Consider the following 22,754-nt stretch of genomic DNA (forward strand, 5'->3'; position numbering starts at 1 on the left):
GTGCAGCAAACGCAGCGAAACCTCAAGCAAACTACTGTCAAACATGGAAATCAACAACAATGTTCATCTAAAAATGAGGTAAAGGTAATTGCGGTAAAGGTGTTTGAGGTAAAGGTGTTTGCGGTAAAGGTGTTTGAGGTAAAGGTGTTAGAGGTAAAGGTGTTTGAGGTAAAGGTGTTTGAGGTAAAGGTGTTTGAGGTAAAGGTGTTAGAGGTAAAGGTGTTTGAGGTAAAGGTGTTTGAGGTAAAGGTGTTTGAGGTAAAGGTGTTTGAGGTAAAGGTGTTAGAGGTAAAGGTGTTTGAGGTAAAGGTGTTTGAGGTAAAGGCGTTTGAGGTAAAGGTGTTTGAGGTAAAGGCGTTTGCGGTAAAGGTGTTTGAGGTAAAGGCGTTTGAGGTAAAGGTGTTTGAGGTAAAGGTGTTTGAGGTAAAGGCGTTTGAGGTAAAGGTGTTTGAGGTAAAGGCGTTTGCGGTAAAGGCGTTTGCGGTAAAGGCGTTTGAGGTAAAGGTGTTTGAGGTAAAGGCGTTTGAGGTAAAGGCGTTTGCGGTAAAGGTGTTTGCGGTAAAGGTGTTTGAGGTAAAGGTGTTTGAGGTAAAGGCGTTTGAGGTAAAGGCGTTTGAGGTAAAGGTGTTTGAGGTAAAGGTGTTTGAGGTAAAGGTGTTTGAGGTAAAGGTGTTTGAGGTAAAGGTGTTTGAGGTAAAGGTGTTTGAGGTAAAGGTGTTTGAGGTAAAGGTGTTTGAGGTAAAGGTGTTTGAGGTAAAGAAGTTTGAGGTAATGGTGTTTGAGGTAAAGGTGTTTGAGGTAAAGGTGTCTGCGGTAAAGGTGTTTGAGGTAAAGGTGTTTGAGGTAAAGGTGTTTGAGGTAAAGGTGTTTGAGGTAAAGGCGTTTGAGGTAAAGGCGTTTGAGGTAAAGGTGTCTGAGGTAAAGGTGTTTGAGGTAAAGGCGTTTGAGGTAAAGGCGTTTGAGGTAAAGGTGTTTGAGGTAAAGGTGTTTGAGGTAAAGGTATTTGCGGTAAAGGTGTTTGAGGTAAAGGTGTTTGAGGTAAAGGTGTTTGAGGTAAAGGTGTTTGAGGTAAAGGTGTTTGAGGTAAAGGCGTTTGCGGTAAAGGTGTTTGAGGTAAATGCGTTTGAGGTAAAGGTGTTTGCGGTAAAGGTGTCTGCGGTAAAGGTGTTTGAGGTAAAGGCGTTTGCGGTAAAGGCGTTTGAGGTAAAGGTGTTTGCGGTAAAGGGGTCCGCGGTAAAGGTGTTTGAGGTAAAGGCGTTTGAGGTAAAGGTGTTTGAGGTAAAGGTATTTGCGGTAAAGGTGTTTAAGGTAAAGGTGTTTGAGGTAAAGGCGTTTGCGGTAAAGGTGTTTGAGGTAAAGGTGTTTGAGGTAAAGGTGTTTGAGGTAAAGGTTTTTGAGGTAAAGGTGTGTGAGGTAATGGTGTGTGAGGTAAAGGTATTTGCGGTAAAGGTGTTTGAGGTAAAGGTGTTTGAGGTAAAGGTGTTTGAGGTAAAGGTGTTTGCGGTAAAGGTGTTTGAGGTAAAGGTATTTGCGGTAAAGGTGTTTGCGGTGACGTGTTTGAGGTAAAGGTGTTTGAGGTAAAGGTGTTTGCGGTAAAGGCGTTTGCGGTGACGTGTTTGAGGTAAAGGTGTTTGCGGTAAAGGTGTTTGCTGTAAAGGTGTTTGAGGTAAAGGTATTTGCGGTAAAGGTGTTTGCGGTGACGTGTTTGAGGTAAAGGTGTTTGCGGTAAAGGTGTTTGAGGTAAAGGTGTTTGCGGTAAAGGTGTTTGCGGTGACATGTTTGAGGTAAAGGTGTTTGCGGTAAAGGTGTTTGAGGTAAAGGTGTTTGCTGTAAAGGTGTTTGAGGTAAAGGTGTTTGAGGTAAAGGTGTTTGAGGTAAAGGTGTTTGCGGTAAAGGTGTTTGAGGTAAAGGTGTTTGCGGTAAAGGTGTTTGAGGTAAAGGTATTTGCGGTAAAGGTGTTTGAGGTAAAGGTGTTTGAGGTAAAGGTGTGTGAGGTAAAGGTGTTTGAGGTAAAGGTGTTTGAGGTAAAGGTGTTTGAGGTAAAGGTGTTTGAGGTAAAGGTATTTGCGGTAAAGGTGTTTGAGGTAAAGGTGTTTGAGGTAAAGGTGTGTGAGGTAAAGGTGTTTGAGGTAAAGGTGTTTGAGGTAAAGGCGTTTGCGGTAAAGGTGTTTGAGGTAAAGGTGTTTGCGGTAAAGGTGTTTGCGGTAAAGGTGTTTACGGTAAAGGTGTTTGAGGTAAAGGTGTTTGAGGTAAAGGTGTTTGCGGTAAAGGTGTTTGCGGTAAAGGTGTTTGAGGTAAAGGTGTTTGAGGTAAAGGTGTTTGCGGTAAAGGCGTTTGCGGTAAAGGCGTTTGAGGTACAGGTGTTTGCGGTAAAGGTGTTTGAGGTAAAGGTGTTTGAGGTAAAGGTGTTTGAGGTAAAGGCGTTTGCGGTAAAGGTGTTTGAGGTAAATGCGTTTGAGGTAAAGGTGTTTGCGGTAAAGGTGTCTGCGGTAAAGGTGTTTGAGGTAAAGGCGTTTGCGGTAAAGGCGTTTGAGGTAAAGGTGTTTGCGGTAAAGGGGTCCGCGGTAAAGGTGTTTGAGGTAAAGGCGTTTGAGGTAAAGGTGTTTGAGGTAAAGGTATTTGCGGTAAAGGTGTTTAAGGTAAAGGTGTTTGAGGTAAAGGCGTTTGCGGTAAAGGTGTTTGAGGTAAAGGTGTTTGAGGTAAAGGTGTTTGAGGTAAAGGTTTTTGAGGTAAAGGTGTGTGAGGTAATGGTGTGTGAGGTAAAGGTGTTTGAGGTAAAGGTGTTTGAGGTAAAGGTGTGTGAGGTAAAGGTGTTTGAGGTAAAGGTGTTTGAGGTAAAGGTGTTTGAGGTAAAGGTGTGTGAGGTAAAGGTGTTTGAGGTAAAGGTATTTGCGGTAAAGGTGTTTGAGGTAAATGTGTTTGCGGTAAAGGTGTTTGAGGTAAAGGTGTGTGAGGTAAAGGTGTGTGAGGTAAAGGCGTTTGAGGTAAAGGCGTCTGCGGTAAAGGCGTTTGAGGTAAAGGCGTTTGAGGTAAAGGTGTTTGAGGTAAAGGCGTCTGCGGTAAAGGTGTTTGAGGTAAAGGTGTTTGAGGTAAAGGTGTGTGAGGTAAAGGTGTTTGAGGTAAAGGTGTGTGAGGTAAAGGTGTTTGAGGTAAAGGTGTTTGAGGTAAAGGTGTTTGAGGTAAAGGCGTTTGCGGTGAAGGCGTTTGAGGTAAATGTGTTTGCGGTACATTGGGGGTTGGTGGGCAAAAAGTGTGTTAAAGTGTCCTCTATGAGCCTAAACGTGTGCTAAAGTGTCCTCTAGGAGCCAAAATGTGTGCTAAAGTGTCCTCTAGGAGCATAAACGTGTGTTAAAGTGTCCTCTAGGAGCATAAACGTGTGCTAAAGTGTCCTCTAGGAGCATAAATGTGTGTTAAAGTGTCCTCTAGGAGCATAAACGTGTGATAAAGTGTCCTCTAGGAGCCTAAACGTGCGTTAAAGTGTCCTCTAGGAGCATAAACGTGTGTTAAAGTGTCCTCTAGGAGCATAAACGTGTGCTAAAGTGTCCTCTAGGAGCATAAACGTGTGTTAAAGTAGGAGCATAAACGTGTGCTAAAGTGTCCTCTAGGAGCATAAACATGTGTTAAAGTGTCCTCTAGGAGCATAAACGTGTGCTAAAGTGTCCTCTAGGAGCATAAACGTGTGCTAAAGTGTCCTCTAGGAGCCAAAACGTGTGTTAAAGTGTCCTCTAGGAGCATAAACGTGTGTTAAAGTGTCCTCTAGGAGCATAAACGTGTGCTAAAGTGTCCTCTAGGAGCATAAACGTGTGCTAAAGTGTCCTCTAGGAGCATAAACGTGTGCTTAAGTGTCCTCTAGGAGCATAAACGTGTGTTAAAGTGTCCTCTAGGAGCATAAACGTGTGTTAAAGTGTCCTCTAGGAGCATAAACGTGTGTTAAAGTGTCCTCTAGGAACATAAACGTGTGCTTAAGTGTCCTCTAGGAGCATAAACGTGTGTTAAAGTGTCCTCTAGGAGCATAAACGTGTGCTAAAGTGTCCTCTAGGAGCCTAAACGTGTGCTAAAGTGTCCTCTAGGAGCATAAACGTGTGTTAAAGTGTCCTCTAGGAGCATAAACGTGTGCTAAAGTGTCCTCTAGGACCATAAACATGTGCTAAAGTGTCCTCTAGGAGCATAAACGTGTGTTAAAGTGTCCTCTAGGAGCATAAACGTGTGCTAAAGTGTCCTCTAGGAGCATAAACGTGTGTTAAAGTGTCCTCTAGGAGAATAAACGTGTGCTAAAGTGTCCTCTAGGAGCCTAAACGTGTGCTAAAGTGTCCTCTAGGAGCATAAACGTGTGCTTAAGTGTCCTCTAGGAGCATAAACGTGTGTTAAAGTGTCCTCTAGGAGCATAAACGTGTGTTAAAGTGTCCTCTAGGAGCATAAACGTGTGCTAAAGTGTCCTCTAGGAGCCTAAACGTGTGCTAAAGTGTCCTCTAGGAGCATAAACGTGTGTTAAAGTGTCCTAGGAGCATAAACGTGTGCTAAAGTGTCCTCTAGGAGCATAAACGTGTGTTAAAGTGTCCTCTAGGAGCATAAACGTGTGCTAAAGTGTCCTCTAGGAGCATAAACGTGTGTTAAAGTAGGAGCATAAACGTGTGCTAAAGTGTCCTCTAGGAGCATAAACATGTGTTAAAGTGTCCTCTAGGAGCATAAACGTGTGCTAAAGTGTCCTCTAGGAGCCAAAACGTGTGTTAAAGTGTCCTCTAGGAGCATAAACGTGTGTTAAAGTGTCCTCTAGGAGCATAAACGTGTGCTAAAGTGTCCTCTAGGAGCATAAACGTGTGTTAAAGTGTCCTCTAGGAGCATAAACGTGTGTTAAAGTGTCCTCTAGGAGCATAAACGTGTGTTAAAGTGTCCTCTAGGAGCATAAACTAATACGTATTTGAGTTTGTCCTTTAATGATCAGCTCTTGAAGTATATGAATGTCAACCAAATTATCATTATTATTGCTGTTGTTCTTTCTCCTACTGAAATTGTTCCCGTGTTTCACTGTTTGCACGTTACTAAAACAACAGCAGCTGAACGCGGCTTCACAGTGAACGTGCAGAGCTGTGACGTGTTCATCTGCGTCCAGACTGAAGCTGCGTCTGGCGTCTGTGCGCTGTCACCGCGAAGGAAACGAGGATCAATCAGTGAAGAATGTTCTCCACTTCACACTGACAGACAGTCGTGGAGCTGCAGGGCGGAGAGGCGTGGGCGCAGACGGACACACGTCTGTGGTTTGGATGATTGGAAGAGACCAAACCTGTTCAGGCTCGATGCTCCCCCGTAACACCAGCGTGAGCCGGGACTGAACCGTGTAACGATGCACCGGCGCTCCTCAGACGCTCGTTTCAACCCTAAAGATGCACCGGTGCTCCTCAGACGCTGGTTTCAACCCTAAAGATGCGCGGATGACCCGGGCCATCGCTGATTATGAAGTTCTGAACCTGTCGACTGAAGCTTTGCTGCTTCTGCACAGTGTCTCCACTCACGTCAAAGGTCAAAGGTCAACGTAAGGGTCACAGGACTCACATTGACGACAGTATATAACGTTAAAGTGTATTGAGTGTTGCCATGGTCGCTTGTGAAGACGAACAACATGGCCGACACGGTTTACGATGCACCGTCAAATCTAAAATCTAAAGTCGGGCAGAAACGTGGATTCTCTAAAAAGGAAGGAAACATTTGTAAGGTCTTTTAAAAAAGTTCACTGTTAAAGTGTCCTCTAGGAGCATAAACGTGTGTTAAAGTGTCCTCTAGGAGCATAAACGTGTGTTAAAGTGTCCTCCAGGAGCATAAACGTGTGTTAAAGTGTCCTCTAGGAGCATAAACATGTGCTAAAGTGTCTCTTAGGAGCATAAACGTGTGTTAAAGTGTCCTCTAGGAGCATAAACGTGTGTTAAAGTGTCCTCTAGGAGCATAAACGTGTGTTAAAGTGTCCTCTAGGAGCATAAACGTGTGTTAAAGTGTCCTCCAGGAGCATAAACGTGTGTTAAAGTGTCCTCTAGGAGCATAAATGTGTGTTAAAGTGTCCTCTAGGAGCATAAACGTGTCCTAAAGTGTCCTCTAGGAGCATAAACGTGTGCTAAAGTGTTCTCTAGGAGCGAAAACGTGTGTTAAAGTGTCCTCTAGGAGCATAAACGTGTGTTAAAGTGTCCTCTAGGAGCATAAACGTGTGCTAAAGTGTCCTCTAGGAGCATAAACGTGTGTTAAAGTGTCCTCTAGGAGCATAAACGTGTCCTAAAGTGTCCTCTAGGAGCATAAACGTGTGTTAAAGCTGCAGATCGATGAGGACCGGAAGCTTCTTTGTGGAGCAGCTCTGATGTTTCTGGCAGAGTGTGAGCTCCAGATTGCAGCACAGCTCGGTGGGTGAGAGCAGCGTAGGAGGACACACACACACACACACACACACACACACACACACACACACACACACACACACACACACACACACACACACACACACACACACACACACACACACACACACACACACACACACACACACACACACACACACACACACACACACACACACACACACACACACACACACACACACACACACACACACACACACACACACACACACACACACACACACACACACACACACACACACACACACACACACACACAGCCTGTGGAAGCAGCAGAAACATGAAATAACACAAGACTTACTTCGGCGTCCACTTTCACAGTATAATGTGCATGGCCCACACAGGGACTCGAACCGGCGACCCTAACATTTGTGTGTGACATTAATCTTTGGATTCCATCTTAAGCCCTGTTTGGAGTCTGGGTCTGAAAAAATCTCTGTTTGAACGATGTCAGGGGGAACTGAGACGCCTCTACCCCTACATACAAGGGCTGAACAAGCCCCGCCCACAGAGAGAGAGACTTCCTGTTTGATCCAATCAGGAAGCTCCGTCAGCGTCAGTTCTCTGAGTGTCCACTAGGGGCAGGTTTCATAACAGAGCAGTTTCTCATTGAGCCCCATGTTAAACAGGCCGTTTCCACAGCATCATTAAACCTGTTTAAGGACAAAAGAACATTCTAGTCTGTGTGTTAAGGTCATATCTCCATGACAACACTGAGGGGGAGGGGCTAGTTTTTATTTTATTGGAGGTTAAAGTTTATGGATAATTAGGGGCGTGGCCTCTTGAGTGACAGCTAGCCTCTGGCCCTCACTTCTCCTCGGAGGTAAACGTCAGCCAGATGGACGTACGCCCCTCCCCCCAACGTCACATACATGCCCTTTTTTGGTCAGAGGGAATGAGGCGGAGTCAAAGACTGACAAGATGGAGACTCCTGTAGGCGAGGACGACTGGATCAAGTTAGAGAACGGACCTGAAGGAGACGCTACATCTGTCTCTGGGGGTGGCAGTAGCTCAGTCCATAAGTGACTTGTCTAGGAACCGGAGGGGTCGCTGGTTCGAGTCCCTGTCCCAACTGCTTGGGCGAATAAAGGAATTCTTCTTCTTTTGGTTTCGCTTCACACAAACAGGAAGTGGAATTCTTGAAATGTTAAAAACACAAAAGACACACAAACGACACACACACGATATTCAAACTGCATTTTTATTTCGTCAGAATAAAAAACAAAGGTTAAACACGAACTCTCTTCAGTAAGAAGACGCTTTTCTTCGGCTTCAAAACTAAATAATAAAACAGAATTTTAACAATTTTTACAAAAACAAAGCTCCCGTCGATCACCTGCACACGTGAGAGCTGGAGATTAAAACACTTTGCATAACGAGTTTACACGCACACACACACACACACACGCACACACACACACACACGCACACACACACACACACACACACACACACACACTCAGGAGATTCAAGCTGTTGCATAAAAGTATCAATGGACACAAAGTCGGATCTGAGCCCCGCGTTGCAACGCACACGAGCACCGTGCAGTTTACTGAGCACACACTTAACCTTCTATTTCACCTGGTGACACAACGGCTGCACAGCGGGCGGGAGTGTTTCTGACGCTACATGCTGAATAAACACAAACACCGAGTGCATCACATGATCCACAGAGACGTTTATTTCTGTGTATGAACGATTAACGGAGAATTAAGAGTCGCTAACGTCGTTTTTAAAGCACGGTGAAGGCATTCAAAGGTCTTTTTTAACCACTAATGCTGCTGAAAATAACAGCAAACCTCTGCAGCAGCATGAGAAGAGTCCCTACACACACAACAAAGCATCATCAGCGTAGTTAGTGAAGCCAGAGTTTATTAAAGAGTGTTTTTAAGGGCGCACTCCCACTGTCCATCCGTACCGTGCCCTGCAGAGGTTTGCTGTTATTTTCAGCAGCATTAGTGGTTAAAAAAGACCTTTGAATGCCTTCACCGTGCTGCCCCGAGCTAATCACTGTTAGCCACGTCCGGCTGTTAGCATCTCTCCTGGATTTCTACCTTAATATTTAGATAAAAACTTTGTTTTTGTCGAAAAAGACAATGATTTTACACCGGAATTACACTTTAAGTGGATAAACTTCAAAGCCAAAGTGACTCCATGTCTTCAATGATATGAGACACACACACACACACACACACATTCGCATGCACACACACACACACACACATTCGCATGCACACACACACACACACACATTCGCATGCACACGCACACGCACACACACTTTGCTGATTGTCTGCAAAACTAAACGATGGAAAACAGAAATACTGAATCTACTGAAACCGTTAAATATATGAAATACAAACGTAATTATTATTGTTGCATGAATAAAAAGTGAGTAAATATATTTAGAAGTTGTTGTTTTATAGATAAATACATGAAGGTTATAGAACCGTGTCTGCATCCGAGTGTTTTCACGAGCATTTTGCTTGAGATGATTTTTGCATTTGTGTAAAAAGAGTTGATGCTGACTGGGAAACACAGGACGTGCACCTCTACCTCTACCTTTACCGCAAAAGTCCTGATGTAGGAGCATTTTACTGACGTTCAGCTGTTTCTGGCGTCCGCGTCTTCGCGCGTATTCCCATAACGAGTCTCGACAGAACCATTAAAACCCAGTTATAACATCTACGTCTTCTGCTGTTTGCTGGAGGTTTACAGTCACGTGCAGCGCTGCAGTCTCCTTCATTCCCTCCACACCGAACAGATTTACTCTCGCACCACGTCTCAAAAGTTTGATTAAAATTCGCTGAACGACTGAAGGGAAACGCGGAAGTGAGGCAGAGCGACGGCAGACGCACAACAGCTATGGTGCTACGGTGTCGTTCACGACCAGGGTTCGTGTCTGACTGACTCAAACAGCAGCTCTGCTTCAGACTCAACAGACTTCTGTTCCCTCTCAGCTGAATCTAAAATCAGACTAAAAGCACATCGGTCCTAACGTGGACGCACTTTTCTCTTTAGAGCCGAGAGAAAGTGGAGAACTTCTTCTTCTTCCTCTTTCAATTCCAAACTAAAGCTGCAGTAAAAGGTTGAATGTGTTGAATGAGAAGAGAAGCTTCCTCTAGAGTCTCCAGATCGTCATCTCAACAACAAAAAAGAAGTCCAGCAGTGGGGTTGCCAGGTTGGTCAGACCCGGCCCAGTAGCTCCAGGAGAGCGGAGTCTGTTTGAGCCTGTTTGAACCCGTCCCCTCCAGAAAATCACAGCATCCAAACAAGGATTAGAGGAGTTTGACTGACAGTTAGCGTTAGCGTTAGCGTTAGCCGTTCCAGCTAAGTGCAGATGAAAGTGATGTTTGTAACATCCTCTCTCCCCGTCCCTGCTCAGTCAGAGGGGTCGCTCTCTCTGTGAACGTTGTGAGTCCGGGTTGACTTCATTACATCAGGAACACAAAGTCATTTTTGGCCTTAAAATCTTTAAAACAGCTTCAACATAATTAAAGTGTAAAGCACCGTGTTAGCATTGCACGTAGCATTAGCATTAGCACAACATTAGCTGAAACATGAGTTTAGCTCAGGGAGGAAGTTTGTACGTCATTCAAAGTGATAAAGTGTCCGCGGTCTTTGGTTTGGACTTAAACAGTCATTATATTTACACTTATATTTATTTGTTTCTCCTTTTGTTTGCGTTGAAAAAGATGATTTTTCTTGTCCGATGAGAAAAACTCGCACGTTTCAGAATCATTTAATGTTTTAAAGAGATTTGTTGGTTTTTGTGAATTAAAAAATAGTTTCAAACTGAATTAATTGGTTTGTAGAAATAAAAATATGTAAACCTTTTGGTGTAAACACACGTAAAGTGACTTCAACAAGCACTGATGATGAGTTGTTTTGATTATTAAAGCAAAGTGATTTCATGATTTAGAGGATTTGTCTCAATAAAAGCCGACTCCCATATTTAAAACTGCAGTGAGTTGGAGTTGATTCAGACGAATTTTGAATGTTTCCAACTCTCACGCCCCTCCCCCTCTTTGACAGAGCCCCTCCCCCTCTACCACCGAGCCCCTCCCTCCCTCCCATTGAGTGCTCGTCAGTGCACGTGCACCAGTTTCCTGTAAACGCGCCCTTTGTCTTCTCTCATCAATAAACAGCATGGAGTAAATGCTACATGGAGCTAGGCTAACTCACTCAGAGATAGCAACTGCTAACGTCATTTAGTGTATGCTAGCTTGAGGCCTGTGATATTGTAACATGATCGGGGGGGGGGGGTCCGTAGCGTGTGCACGAACTGTAAACAGGAAGATACGGGCGCTGTGGCTTGTTGGGAAACAAACACCAGGCTCCACGAGCGCGTAGAGGCGTGTTTTCTGTCGTTCGACCGGAGCGAAGCTGATAAAGTTGTTGTTGCTGCTACAGTTTATAAAGTTTATAATTCTGTGAACTTCCGTGGTCGTGTTGGGACTGTTTGGTTACGGCCTCCTCCACAGACGGAGGTGCATCCTAATAGGAAGATGTGAAAGCATCAGCGGTGTTAGCAAAGCGATTAGCGAGACTGACGAGTGTCAGGTTTGCTGCGAAGCCTTTGGATCGAACTGAAGGTTGTGTTGCGGTGACGCACGATGATCAGAGGACAGGGGTCAACGTCTCCTACGTTAGCTGTGGTCCATCAGAGCGTCAGCCGCTGCCGGAGAGAGGGACGAGGTCCTCTTATGTGGGGGGCGGTCCGTCGTAGCGGAGCATGATGTTGAAGGATCGGGCGAAGTTGTTGGAGAGGGAGCAGCTGCTGCCTTCGTCCATGAGGGGCAGCAGGAAGGCCAGGAGCAGCAGCGCCAGCAGGAGCAGCCAGAGAGGGAGCGCCAGCCGACACACGCGCTGCAGCAGCCCGGGCTTCTGCAACGACAACACACACACACACACACATACATGTCAGATGTAGCTTTCATCGCTAACTAGAACTAGCATGTTGTGGTTTTACGCCTCCACCAACCAGTCAGGTGGCAGTTTACATCCAAAGGAGTTTCCATTCAGGTCAAATGTGACCAGAGGGATTCAGATAAAAGCGTCTCCTCTACTTCTCCGTGTTGTTGTGGCGTCTGTTCGACCACATGTCACATCCTGCTGAGAACTCCGTCCAATCAGCAGCCGGCGCCTCTCAGGGGAGAAACACGTCCCTGCTCTCCCACAGGGGAACACACGGACCCTCCAGAGGCTCACGTGCACATTAGGGGCGTTTGGGCGAGATCGACCCGCCTCAATCTGGGGATTCGACCCAAACGGAAACACACCTCAAACTATCCAGACTCAGGGCGCCCTCCCACTGTGCCTCCGTCCCGTGCCCCGTGCTTTAGGGTCCTTGTCCCCCCTCCAGGCCCGTTTGTACTCACACTACCTGGGCCTCGGAGAATGCTTCTTGCTGCCTATACGTCATCACGCCGTAACACGTCACACGCATTGATGACGTCATGGCGATGCGTGGCTTTGTTTCCAGATCTTTCCGTAGACCTCTGAGTTTTTGTGCGTCTTGTCGACTGTTTTTGAATCTTCTGAGGTCATTTCCTAAAGCCCCCGTCCCGTGCCCCTAAAGCACGGGACGAATTGAATGAATGATAAGCAAATTCAATCATCAATATATAAAGGAGTATCTATCGGTAATTAGATTGTTTATACGTATAACAGGTAAGTTCAGATACAATACCTCAGATTGTGCTGCTTGTATTTTATTTTATTTTATTAGTTTCTGCTGTTTTCTGACTCAGCATCATGATTTCTATCAGAGCTTTTGGGACGACACTGCATTTCATCATCGCAGTGATTGAACCTCGCGTTCATCTCTCTTCTCTTCTTCTGCCTTTTATAAATGAGTCGGCTTCTCTTTCGCTGCATCTTATAAATGAAACTACAAAGAACTGCTGCCCTGACGACTGCACGTCCAGATTCATCTTTGTTGACTCTGTTCATTCGTTTTCTCTGAAACTCTGTAAACACGTTTAAAAACCTGATGAGATGTGGACGATCCTGAGAACGCAGAGGCCGTTCACCCACACACTCAGAGACGCACTCGCTCCCGTCTCTCTCACACTTGTGTGAATCATGTTTTTCCCGCCCACGCTCTTCACTCACCTTCTGAACACTGCGTTCCCCGGCCTCACTGCAGAGGAGTGAGTGTTAAAGTGGACCGAAGTCACTCAGCATCAAACACTAATGCACCCGGCTTTAGCACACGTTTATGCTCCTAGAGGACACACTAACACACGTTTATGCTCCTAGAGGACACTTTAGCACATGTTGATGCTCCTAGAGGACACTTTAGCACACGTTTTAGCTCCTAGAGGGCACTTTAGCACACGTTTATGCTCCTAGAGGACACTTTAACACACGTTTATGCTCCTAGAGGACACTTTAACACACGTTTATGCTCCTAGAGGACACTTTAACACACGTTTATGCTCCTAGAGGACACTTTGGCACAAGTTTCGGCTCCTAGAGGACACTTTAGCACACGTTTATGCTCCTAGAGGACACTTTAGCACACGTTTCGGCTCCTAGAGGACACTTTAGCACACGTTTCGGCTCCTAGAGGACACTTTAACACACGTTTAGGCTCACTGATAGAAGCAGATCATCTGTTTGGAAGCTAGCAGGAATGCTATGTTAGCATTGTCACTGTAAATCTAAGTGCAACCTCACAGACCTGGGGCTGTAGACTGAGTCTTATTTGAGCTCAGTGACTTTTTATTGTTGTGTTAATCAGTAGATGAGGGTTCAGATCTGGGAGTAACCCGGACCGAGAACACTGGGAGAGGGAAAGCAAACACAGGTGAAAGAGCTGATACACTTGTTTCTTACTACTGCTACAAAACCATGAAGCTGCAGGTGGTGTATTCTGTTGATTCTGTCATTTCAGTTTTCTGGATTTAAAAAACTGAACCTTCAGAGTTTTCCCTGCACATCAATTAATCTGGTAAAGCTGCTAAACGGAGGCTGTTTTTGCTTCAGGGCACGAGAAAATATATATTTTTAATGCAGTGACTCAACAAACCATCAATAACACAGTGGAGCTCCCTCTCCTGGAGTAAAGGCTGATAAAAGCCCTGAGCGGGGGACGAGCGTGTGAACAGATCAGGAATGTTCGGAGGGGTCAGCAGGGGGCTTTCATCTGCTCACCACTGCTTCATAATGAATGTGGGGGGGGGGGGGGGGGGGGGGTTTGATATGCTTCACTTGATGCCAAGTCCTGGGTGGTCAGGTCAGGTGTTCGGCTCTGGGACATTCCCACATGTCCAGTGTTTGCAGAAAGATATTTAAGACGGTCACAGACGTTTTGAATTCAAGCGTTTCCCCTCCCTGATCCTCCACCACACTAGTTTGGACTTAAACTAGAGATACACGGTTTTATCGGCCGATACGATGATGGGTGATGTTCACCTAGGGGCGGGCGATATTAGGGCGCACTCCCACTGTTCCTCCGTCCCGTGCCCAAACATTTTCAACGCTAAAGTCTGGCTCCTTTGACCACGGCCCTTTTGGGAGAGGTGGGCTTTAGTAAAGCACATTTGCAAGTGTACGAAAAGCAACGCATCGCCATGACGTCATCAATGCGTGTGACGTGTTACGGCGTGATGACGTATAGGCAGCAAGAAGCATTCGCCGAGGCCCAGGTAGTGTGAGTACAAACGGGCCTGGAGGGGGGGACAAGGACCCTAAAGGAAAGGAAACGGGGAGAGGACGTCCTAACTTGTCTGATTAGAAGAAACTTTAACTTTCAAAAAGCACATATGGACCATAATGTATAGAAAGTTACTCTTTTAAACATTCATATTGATTCAACTCTCAAAATGCATCAGATTAATGCTTTTAAATAAGATTCAACATTTACTTCCAGGGGGCGAAAGCATGCCCCCCCCCCCTCCCCGTATCCATCTCACCCTTTTCACCCCTGACCCGTTGCGTGATCCTAACCTCAGTGTTAAGCAGAGCCACAAATGTGCTGCCCAGCGATGGTGACTGACCTTTTGCAGCTTCTCTTCCGTCGGCGGCTCCTCGTGTTTGGTTTGGACTTTCTGCAGAGAGACAAAGTATCTGAGTCACTTCACAACGTTTGCTGTTCAACAACTGAAATGTACCATCAGAATAATTACAGGTGACAGGTCAGTGTCATGTTGCATACAGTTGAGTTTTATATGGTTCTTCCATATCTGCAGGTTCACTGAGCAACTCTCTAAGTAAGGGGTGTCAAACTCAGGCCCGTGGGCCAAATCTGGCCCGTGGTGTAATTATATTTGGCCCTAAGATCATATCCAGGTTCTGTGAGAGCTGGCCCGCGAGTATAAAGCACATCCAGGTGCCCGGGTTGGGGGGGTCTCTGTGGCGGTGCTCCCTGTGACCTTGGACTGGGATCTCTCCCGGTGTGGTTGCCCCCCCCCCCCCCCCCCCAAAGGGAGCTTCCTCTAGCCTCCTCTGTACCTCAGGTCTCACTGCCCGGCCATGTCTCTGTAGTGACAGCTAGTGTTTGTGTAGGTGTGTGTGTGTGTGTGTGTGTGTCCGCGTGGCCGTGTGTGTGTGTCTCTGTGCATGACTGCGGGTTCTTTTAACTTCCTTCTCCTGATTTTATTTGATGTTTCTCTTTTTCTGTACGTCTCTGTAATTTGACACTTTCTGTATGAAAAGCACCAAATAAATAAAATAAAAGTTGATTTGATTTGAAATATTGAGTTTGGCAACTTTGTCCCAGGTTTTAAACTCGGCCCACTGTGAGCTGGAGTTTGACTCCTCTGCTCTAAATGATGTGACGTCGCCACCTGGTGGTTACAAAACAACAGTGCACCAAGAGGAGGAGAGCCTCAACAACACACTGAAGTGAAGACACATCAGAACGTGCAGAGTGTGTTTAAAATCAGGTTCAATCACAAATGAAACCAGAGCAAACAAAAGCGGGGGGGGGGGGGCACAGGTGGCGTTCTGCAGGAGCCCACCAGAGGGCGCCGTTGTACAGAAGAGGAACGATGTGCTGAGCTTCTATTAATGCAGAGTTAAACGTTGAATATGTAGAATGTGAGCTCAGATGCGACGGACAAGACCACCTCCTGGACCAGATGAAAGGGTCCGTATCTGTATTTACCCTAGAGTGGGAATGGGCCTTTAGTCTCAGAGCGCCCTCCCCCTATTTTCATCGACCAAATCTGCAGTAAACACTCCACCTCCGCATCACACCAACGTGAACCTTTCAACGCCATTGTTTGAAATGTCCGCGCATGGTCCCTCCTTCTTTTTTCTACGTCCCAACAGGCGCACAGGAAATGACCTCAGAACCGCCGTAGGCCTCGTGCCCGTACACGTGCGCACGTGCTTTACTAAAGCCCACCTCTCCCAAACGGGCCGTGGACGGCAAGCGTGCCGCTCCTAGACGCGGTACGGTTGCACTCACACTGGTCAAAGGAACCAGACTTTAGCTGTGAAACGTGCTGGGGCACGGTACGGAGGCACAGTGGGAGTGCACCCTTAAGAAAGTCATGTGACCCTCATGAGTTTGGTGCTGACAGCCTGAGGTACATTCAGGGTCATTGCGTAGTGCGTACATGAACTGACTCAGCAAAGATGAACGTCCTCTCACCTTGGCACCGGCCCTGACCCGGAGCTCTCCCACATCCTTCAGTTTGGACTTGTAGAGCATCCAGCGGTAGCGGAGTTCCTCCAGGCCCACGTCCTCTGCTGCTCCAGAACCAGCCTCGCTGCTCTCACGCTCCTGGAGCAACAGCTGGAACTGCTCCTGACCCCAGTCCACTCGACCCCTCAGAGCCTGCAGAGGGACACAGCACACGGTTTGAGGTACGCTGGACCAGAAGAGGGAACTGGTGTGTGACTGATGAGCAGCATGAGTTACTCACAGGTTAGCATAATGTGGCTAAACATCAGTTTGTTTACTGAACGCTAACATTAGGAATATTCACACATCAGCGCAGGATCATTGTTTTGGCTCCTAGAGTGGATGGGGTCCATTCTCTAACTTGATCCAGTCGTCCTCGCCTACAGGAGTCTCCGTCTTGTCAGACTTTGACTCCGCCTCATTTCCTCTGACCAAAAAAGGGCATGTATGTGACATTGGGGGGAGGGGCGTACGTCCATCTGGCTGACGTTTACCTCCGAGGAGAAGTGAGGGCCAGAGGCTAGCTGTCACTCAAGAGACCACGCCCCTAATTATTCATAAACTTTAACCTCCAATAAAATAAAAACTAGCCCCTCCCCCTCAGTGTTGTCATGGAGATGTGAGCTTAACACACCGACTAGAATGTTCTTTTGTCCTTAAACAGGTTTAATGATGCTGTGTAAACGGCCTGTTTAACATGGGGCTCAATGAGAAACTGCTCTGTTATGAAACCTGCCCCTAGTGGACACTCAGAGAACTGACGCTTTTAGGGGCGTGGCCTCTTGAGTGACAGCTAGCCTCTGGCCCTCACTTCTCCTCGGAGGTAAACGTCAGCCAGATGGACGTACGCCCCTCCCCCCAATGTCACATACATGCCCTTTTTGGTCAGAGGAGTCAAAGTCTGACAAGATGGAGACTCCTGTAGGCGAGGACGATTGGATCAAGTTAGAGAACGGACCTGACGGAGATGCTACGTCTCTTTTTATCCAGTCTGTGGCGTTGGGGGCTTGACTGTGACACATCTGCTGATGTATGAAGGCTACAAACACAAACATCTTCACAGACACTGACCTGGAGCGTCTCCTGCCGGACCCTGAGTTCCTTGGTGCCGAGTGTGGCTCCCCTGGTGACGAGGATCCCTGAGAGGAGTTCATTCTCTTTGGACAGCCAGGCCTCAAACTCCAGACTCCTGGACTTGTACCGTCCTGTGCCGCCCTATAAATCCCCAAACAACTCGTTAAAGCCTCGCACGGCACACGTTAAACACACCATCAACAAGAAAACAGTCATTTTGTGCCCTCCTTGGATTTGGAGTGGGGAGAGTTGGCTGATGTACAAAACTCCATCAGTGACAAAGGTCGATTTCTGTGCTTCGATTTTCATTTTCAATTATTTTGCCAGACGAGTGCAAAATGGGTGCAAAGGTGAGTACAGCCACTCAGAGTTCATCAATATCCTGCAACTACAACTGAAGAGACGGCAGAATAAACACCTCACGACTGATGCTGCATCAATCATGGAACCAATGTTAAGCTCTGGACTCACTATAACATTTCTTTATGACTAATCCTGTCGTTCGATACCTAATTTAAGAGCGCTGTGATGCCGAAATGAGTCTGGGTTCCAACTCTTGTGCCGTCCGTGGCTGTAAGAGCGCCCTCCCACTGTGCGTGCGTCCCGTGCCCCGTGCTTTAGGGTCCTTGTCCCCCCCTCCAGGCCCGTTTGTACTCACACTACCTGGGCCTCGGAGAATGCTTCTTGCTGCCTATACGTCATCACGCCGTAACACGTCACACGCATTGATGACGTCATGGCGATGCGTGGCTTTGTTTCCAGATCTTTCCGTAGACCTCGGAGTTTTTGTGCGTCTTGTCGACTGTTTTTGAATCTTTTCATCGACCAAATCTGCAGTAAACACTCCACCTCCGCATCACACCAACGTGAACCTTTCACCGCCATTGTTTGAAATGTCCGCGCATGGTCCCTCCTTCTTTTTTCTACGTCCCAACAGGCGCACAGGAAATGACCTCAGAACCGCCGTAGGCCTCGTGCTCGTACACCTGCGCACGCTCGTGCTCGTACACGTGCAAACGTGCTTTACTAAAGCCAACCTCTCCCAAACGGGCCGTGGACGGCAAGCGTGCCGCTCCTAGACGTGGTGCGGTTGCACTCACACTGGTCAAAGGAACCAGACTTTAGCTGTGAAACGTGCTGGGGCACGGGACGGAGGCACAGTGGGAGTGCGCCCTGACTTATCTATGAAATCATCTCTTACAGTAGCAAGGAAAACATGAAAAACTGGAACAGCAGAATGGCCCATAATCAAACAGTACAGTCGTAAGAGTAAAGGCCTTACCGTGGTCGTCGTCTGTGATGTGGCTGCTTGCTCGCTCTGGTTCCTCCTGAACAGCATGAACGCTCCTCCCCCGGGGCTCCGGCCTTCCCCTGCCTCCACGCTGCCTCCACCTGTCCTGCTCTCATCGTAGCTGACCCGTGTGTTTAATGCTGCGTCTCCAGCCAACATGCTGCTGCTGCGCCCTGGTGATTCCTCCCGGTCAGGGCTCCCATCGGTGGGGGACTTTTCCGCACCTTTCCGGCCGGCTCTGCTGCCGACGCTCCAGGCAGAGGAATCTACCCGGTCTCCTTTAAAGGCCTGTCCACTGTCCTCGCCGGTGCTAGATGGGCTGAGATGTTTGCGGTCTTGCCCAAGCAGAATGAGGCCCCCCCCCTGCCCTGTCACCAGCCCCTCTGCGGCCTCTCCCTCCAGACTTACTCCTCTTCCACGTCCGGAGCCGGCCGAGGCTCCATACGTCTCTGCTGGGTCGTCTTGTTGTTGGCCTCTCTGGCTGCTGGAGCCCCCCGCCCTGAGCGGACTGTCCCCCTCCCCACGACTGAGCTGTGTCGTCAAGGTTGTCAGGGATGTGCGCTCTACAGACAGGCCTCCAACACCCCACAGGTCAGACTCGGCGTGCTCCGCGGAGCCGTCCAGCAGCCTGGCAGAGAAAGAGAGACACTCACAGGTTCAATCCCCCGTCAGCCTGATGCATCAAAGCACATTTGAATTATTTCATTTGAAGCAACACTTCTAATTTCTCACTCCGGTCTCCTGGAGCTACTGGGCCGGGTCTGACCAACTTGGCAACCCCACTGCTGGACTTCTTTTTTGTTGTTGGGACGACGATCTTGAGACTCTAGATGGAGCCGTTCTGATCGTTCTACACGTTCAAACTTTAACCATGAGCCGCCCCATAATGAGTGAATGAGTAATGTAACCCAGAACTTCTGCTGCTCTTTGCGTGAGAATCGTGTAATTAAAGTAACATGCACCCGTCCCCGGTAGACAACACCGTCAGAGGGATCAGTGGGACTGAGCCCACTCATAATCCTGTTGTTTCAGGTACCTGTGAAGATTGAGGCTCATGTTGTACAGGGCCAACCAGGACTCCCGCAGGCGCTTAATGTCTCGCAGAATGTGGATCCGCCCCTCCTCTGAGGTCCTCTCCAGAACCCCCTGACCCTGGACCTCCATCTGCTGCAGCTGGAGCTCCTTCTCTGGGAACTCTCCCAGTGCTCTCTGTGGACAAGGACGAAGGTGGCGGTCAGAGACAGGAAGTGAAAAGCACACTGAGTTAATTTATCCCTGACGCAGTCGTGAAGTTCAAACAGTGTGACATCATTGCACGGGTAGATTTTCATATTAATCAGTAGGGACTCCACGCTTCTCAATATATTTTCCAACCATTTGGTGCACCCTCCATGGTTCAATACACATTTTTATGGTTTTGCATAGGGGTGGGAAGTCCCGCCCCTGTAATACGGCGTCCTGCAGACTCATACTGTATAAAAACAGACGTAGCGTCTCCGTCAGGTCCGTTCTCTGACCTTGATCCAGTCGTCCTCGCCTACAGGAGTCTCCATCTTGTCAGACTTTGACTCCGCCTCATTTCCTCTGCCCAAAAAAGGGCATGTATGTGACGTTGGGGGGAGGGGCCTACGTCCATCTGGCTGACGTTTACCTCCGAGGAGAAGTGAGGGCCAGAGGCTAGCTGTCACTCAAGAGGCCACGCCCCCAATTATTCATACACTTTAACCTCCGATATAATAAAAACTAGCCCCTCCCCCTCAGTGTTGTCATGGAGATCTGAGCTAAACACACATATATGAGCGCACTGACACAGGAAACATTGGGTTTAAGATGTAAATCACATACTTTAGGGAACATGCGGTCAGAAACAGACACATTCATGCTGTTCTGAATGCAGCTTTGCATCACTCTCCCATTGCTGGATGAGTAAGAGTACCAACTTCAACACATCCGTTCCTATCCGCGGTGAAGAGCACATACTCCTCCGCGCTGCGGTTTAATACGGGCAAACACACTGAACCAACAGTGTGTCGTTGGAGCGGGTTTCTCCTCTCCTGTATTCTCACAGCGTCTGTTTTAGGCTGATACTAAAGGAACTCTAAAGAAACGCTTCTGCACACTGCTTCGTGTGTTTGATGTCCACTGAAGTGTAAAAGAGAGCAGCGCTCCTGAACAGTGACGGAGCGTCGTGTAACAAAGCTCTGAGATAATGAAATGCAGAGGTGGCGGCGGTGAGAGCGGCGGGGAGGTCAGTGTCATAATGAACACTGTCATTTTGAGTCTCTCGGGTATTCCCATTCAAATTCACGACTGGGCTCATCACTGTAGGTCACTGTGGGCTGCCAGGCTCCTAATTACAGGTTCAACATGTAGAATATTGATTAAAAGCTAAATTTAAAGAAAGAAAGTGTTGCTTTTCCATAAAAAATATGTTTAGTCTGAATTATATTCATCATTGTAGCAGCCAATAGCGTTGGGCGTTGCTGGTTGCCAGGGTTGCCTGTTGTTGGGTGCAGCTACTGTAGGCTGGCACTGGGTGAAATGGAGTTAGCCAATCCTGCAGCTGCTTGGGAGCCTCAGTGAAGGGGGCGTTCTTTGTCCCAGCAGCTGAGTGAGCAGAGACGGGCAACAACCAGAGTCACTATAGGCCGAGCATTCACTCCATGGACTGAGAGAAAGGAGAGGAACGCCATTCAAACGCACGCCCACATGGCTACGCTGCTCCTGGATGCTAACATCACTTTCATCTGCACTTAGCTGGAACGGCTAACGGCTAACGCTAACTGTCAGTCAAACTCCTCTAATCCTTGTTTTTATGCTGTGATTTTCTGGAGGGGACGGGTTCAAACAGGCTCAAACAGACTCCGGTCTCCTGGAGCTACTGGGCCGGGTCTGACCAACCTGGCAACCAGGCTAGTTTTTATTTGATTGGAGGTTAAAGTTTATGAATAATTAGGAGCGTGGCGTCTTGATTGACAGCTAGCCTCTGGCCCTCACTTCTCCTCGGAGGTAAACATCAGCCAGATGGACGTACGCCCCTCCCCCCAACGTCACATACATGCCCTTTTTTGAGCAGAGGAAATGAGGCGGAGTCAAAGTCTGACAAGATGGAGACTCCTGTAGGCGAGGACGACTGGATCAAGGTGAGAGAACGGACCCCCGAAGGGTATGCAACATCTATTTTTTATACAGTCTATATTATACACTACTCCATGCTCATTTTGACACACACTCACACACACGCGCACACACACACAAATACACACACACGCACACACACACACACCTCAGCTTCGTGCTGGCGGCCCTCTATGCTCCACTCTCCTGCGGGGCTGTGGAAGGACTCCAGCTTCTGCTTCATGATCATCAGCCACTTCTCTACGTTCAGCAGGCTGTCGTGAAAGCTCTCATGGTCCGTGATGCTGTCCTCGCTCTCGTGCACCTTCACCTGCAAACAAGAGATCAAAGAAAGCAGCTGAAATGTGTGCGGCGTGGTGGAAACATCATTATACAACAGTAACTTTAATATTCCAGTGCTGCGACAGGTGGTTTTTACATCCAATATAATGGATCCATGTAATCTTAGTGTGACTGGGGTCCAGTGACGGGCAGCTGGTGCCGTGCCAGTCTGGCAGCCAACAGCGTGCTGGAGGATCCTGCTGGCAGTGTGCTCCAGGCAAAGCAGAAGGTTTGCCACCAAAAAAAAGCCTAATTTCGTTAACCACAACATGCACAGACCGGCCAGACAGGCTTTTGAAATTTCCACAGAGGCTTCGATAATCCCCCTTCAACAATGTGTTGTTCCAGGCCTCATAGTTTCATTTAAATGATGCAAATGGTGCTTATTTGAGTCTGTTCCCGGTGTGATTCAGGCATGTTCAGTGTAATGAACACAGGGTTGAAGTGAGTATGTTGGTTCATATCATCTCTGCGCGGATAAAAAACCAGTGAGGTTCAGTCTTTATTTTAAACCGTTGATATTCCTTCATATATGAAGCGTTTTAAAGGTGACGTGCTATGCTGGATATTCCATCTTATGGAGCTGCAGGGCTGTAGAACCGCCTCCAGGGCTGGAACTGCATCACTGTCTATGCGTCCGTCCCGTGCCCCGTGCTTTAGGGTCCTTGTCCCCCCCTCCAGGCCCGTCTGTACTCACACTACCTGGGCCTCGGAGAATGCTTCTTGCTGCCTATACGTCATCACGCCGTAACACGTCACACGCATTGATGACGTCATGGCGTTGCGTGGCTTTGTTTCCAGATCTTTCCGTAGACCTCGGAGTTTTTGTGCGTCTTGTCGACTGTTTTTGAATCTTTTCATCGACCAAATCTGCAGTAAACACTCCACCTCC

General features: G+C 47.7%; 1 protein-coding gene across 2 annotated transcripts in view; it reads right to left on the reverse strand.

The window, feature by feature from the left end:
* Positions 1 to 10,484: 10,484 nt before the first annotated feature.
* Positions 10,485 to 22,754, reverse strand: part of syne3 (spectrin repeat containing, nuclear envelope family member 3) — a 42,487-nt gene continuing 30,217 nt past the window's right edge. For both annotated transcript variants that reach the window (XM_083924894.1, XM_083924893.1), the window contains 7 exons: positions 21,690 to 21,851; positions 19,440 to 19,612; positions 18,395 to 19,031; positions 17,110 to 17,253; positions 16,006 to 16,191; positions 14,405 to 14,455; positions 10,485 to 11,285 (listed from right to left, as the gene is read on the reverse strand). In XM_083924894.1, the coding sequence (XP_083781020.1) occupies positions 11,103 to 11,285; positions 14,405 to 14,455; positions 16,006 to 16,191; positions 17,110 to 17,253; positions 18,395 to 19,031; positions 19,440 to 19,612; positions 21,690 to 21,851 (1,536 nt within the window). In that variant the 3' untranslated portion in view covers positions 10,485 to 11,102. The remainder of the gene's footprint in view (positions 11,286 to 14,404; positions 14,456 to 16,005; positions 16,192 to 17,109; positions 17,254 to 18,394; positions 19,032 to 19,439; positions 19,613 to 21,689; positions 21,852 to 22,754) is intronic.

The sequence above is a fragment of the Echiichthys vipera genome, assembly GCF_963691815.1.
Source record: "Echiichthys vipera genome assembly, chromosome: 12".
NCBI classification, from domain to species: domain Eukaryota; kingdom Metazoa; phylum Chordata; class Actinopteri; order Perciformes; family Trachinidae; genus Echiichthys; species Echiichthys vipera.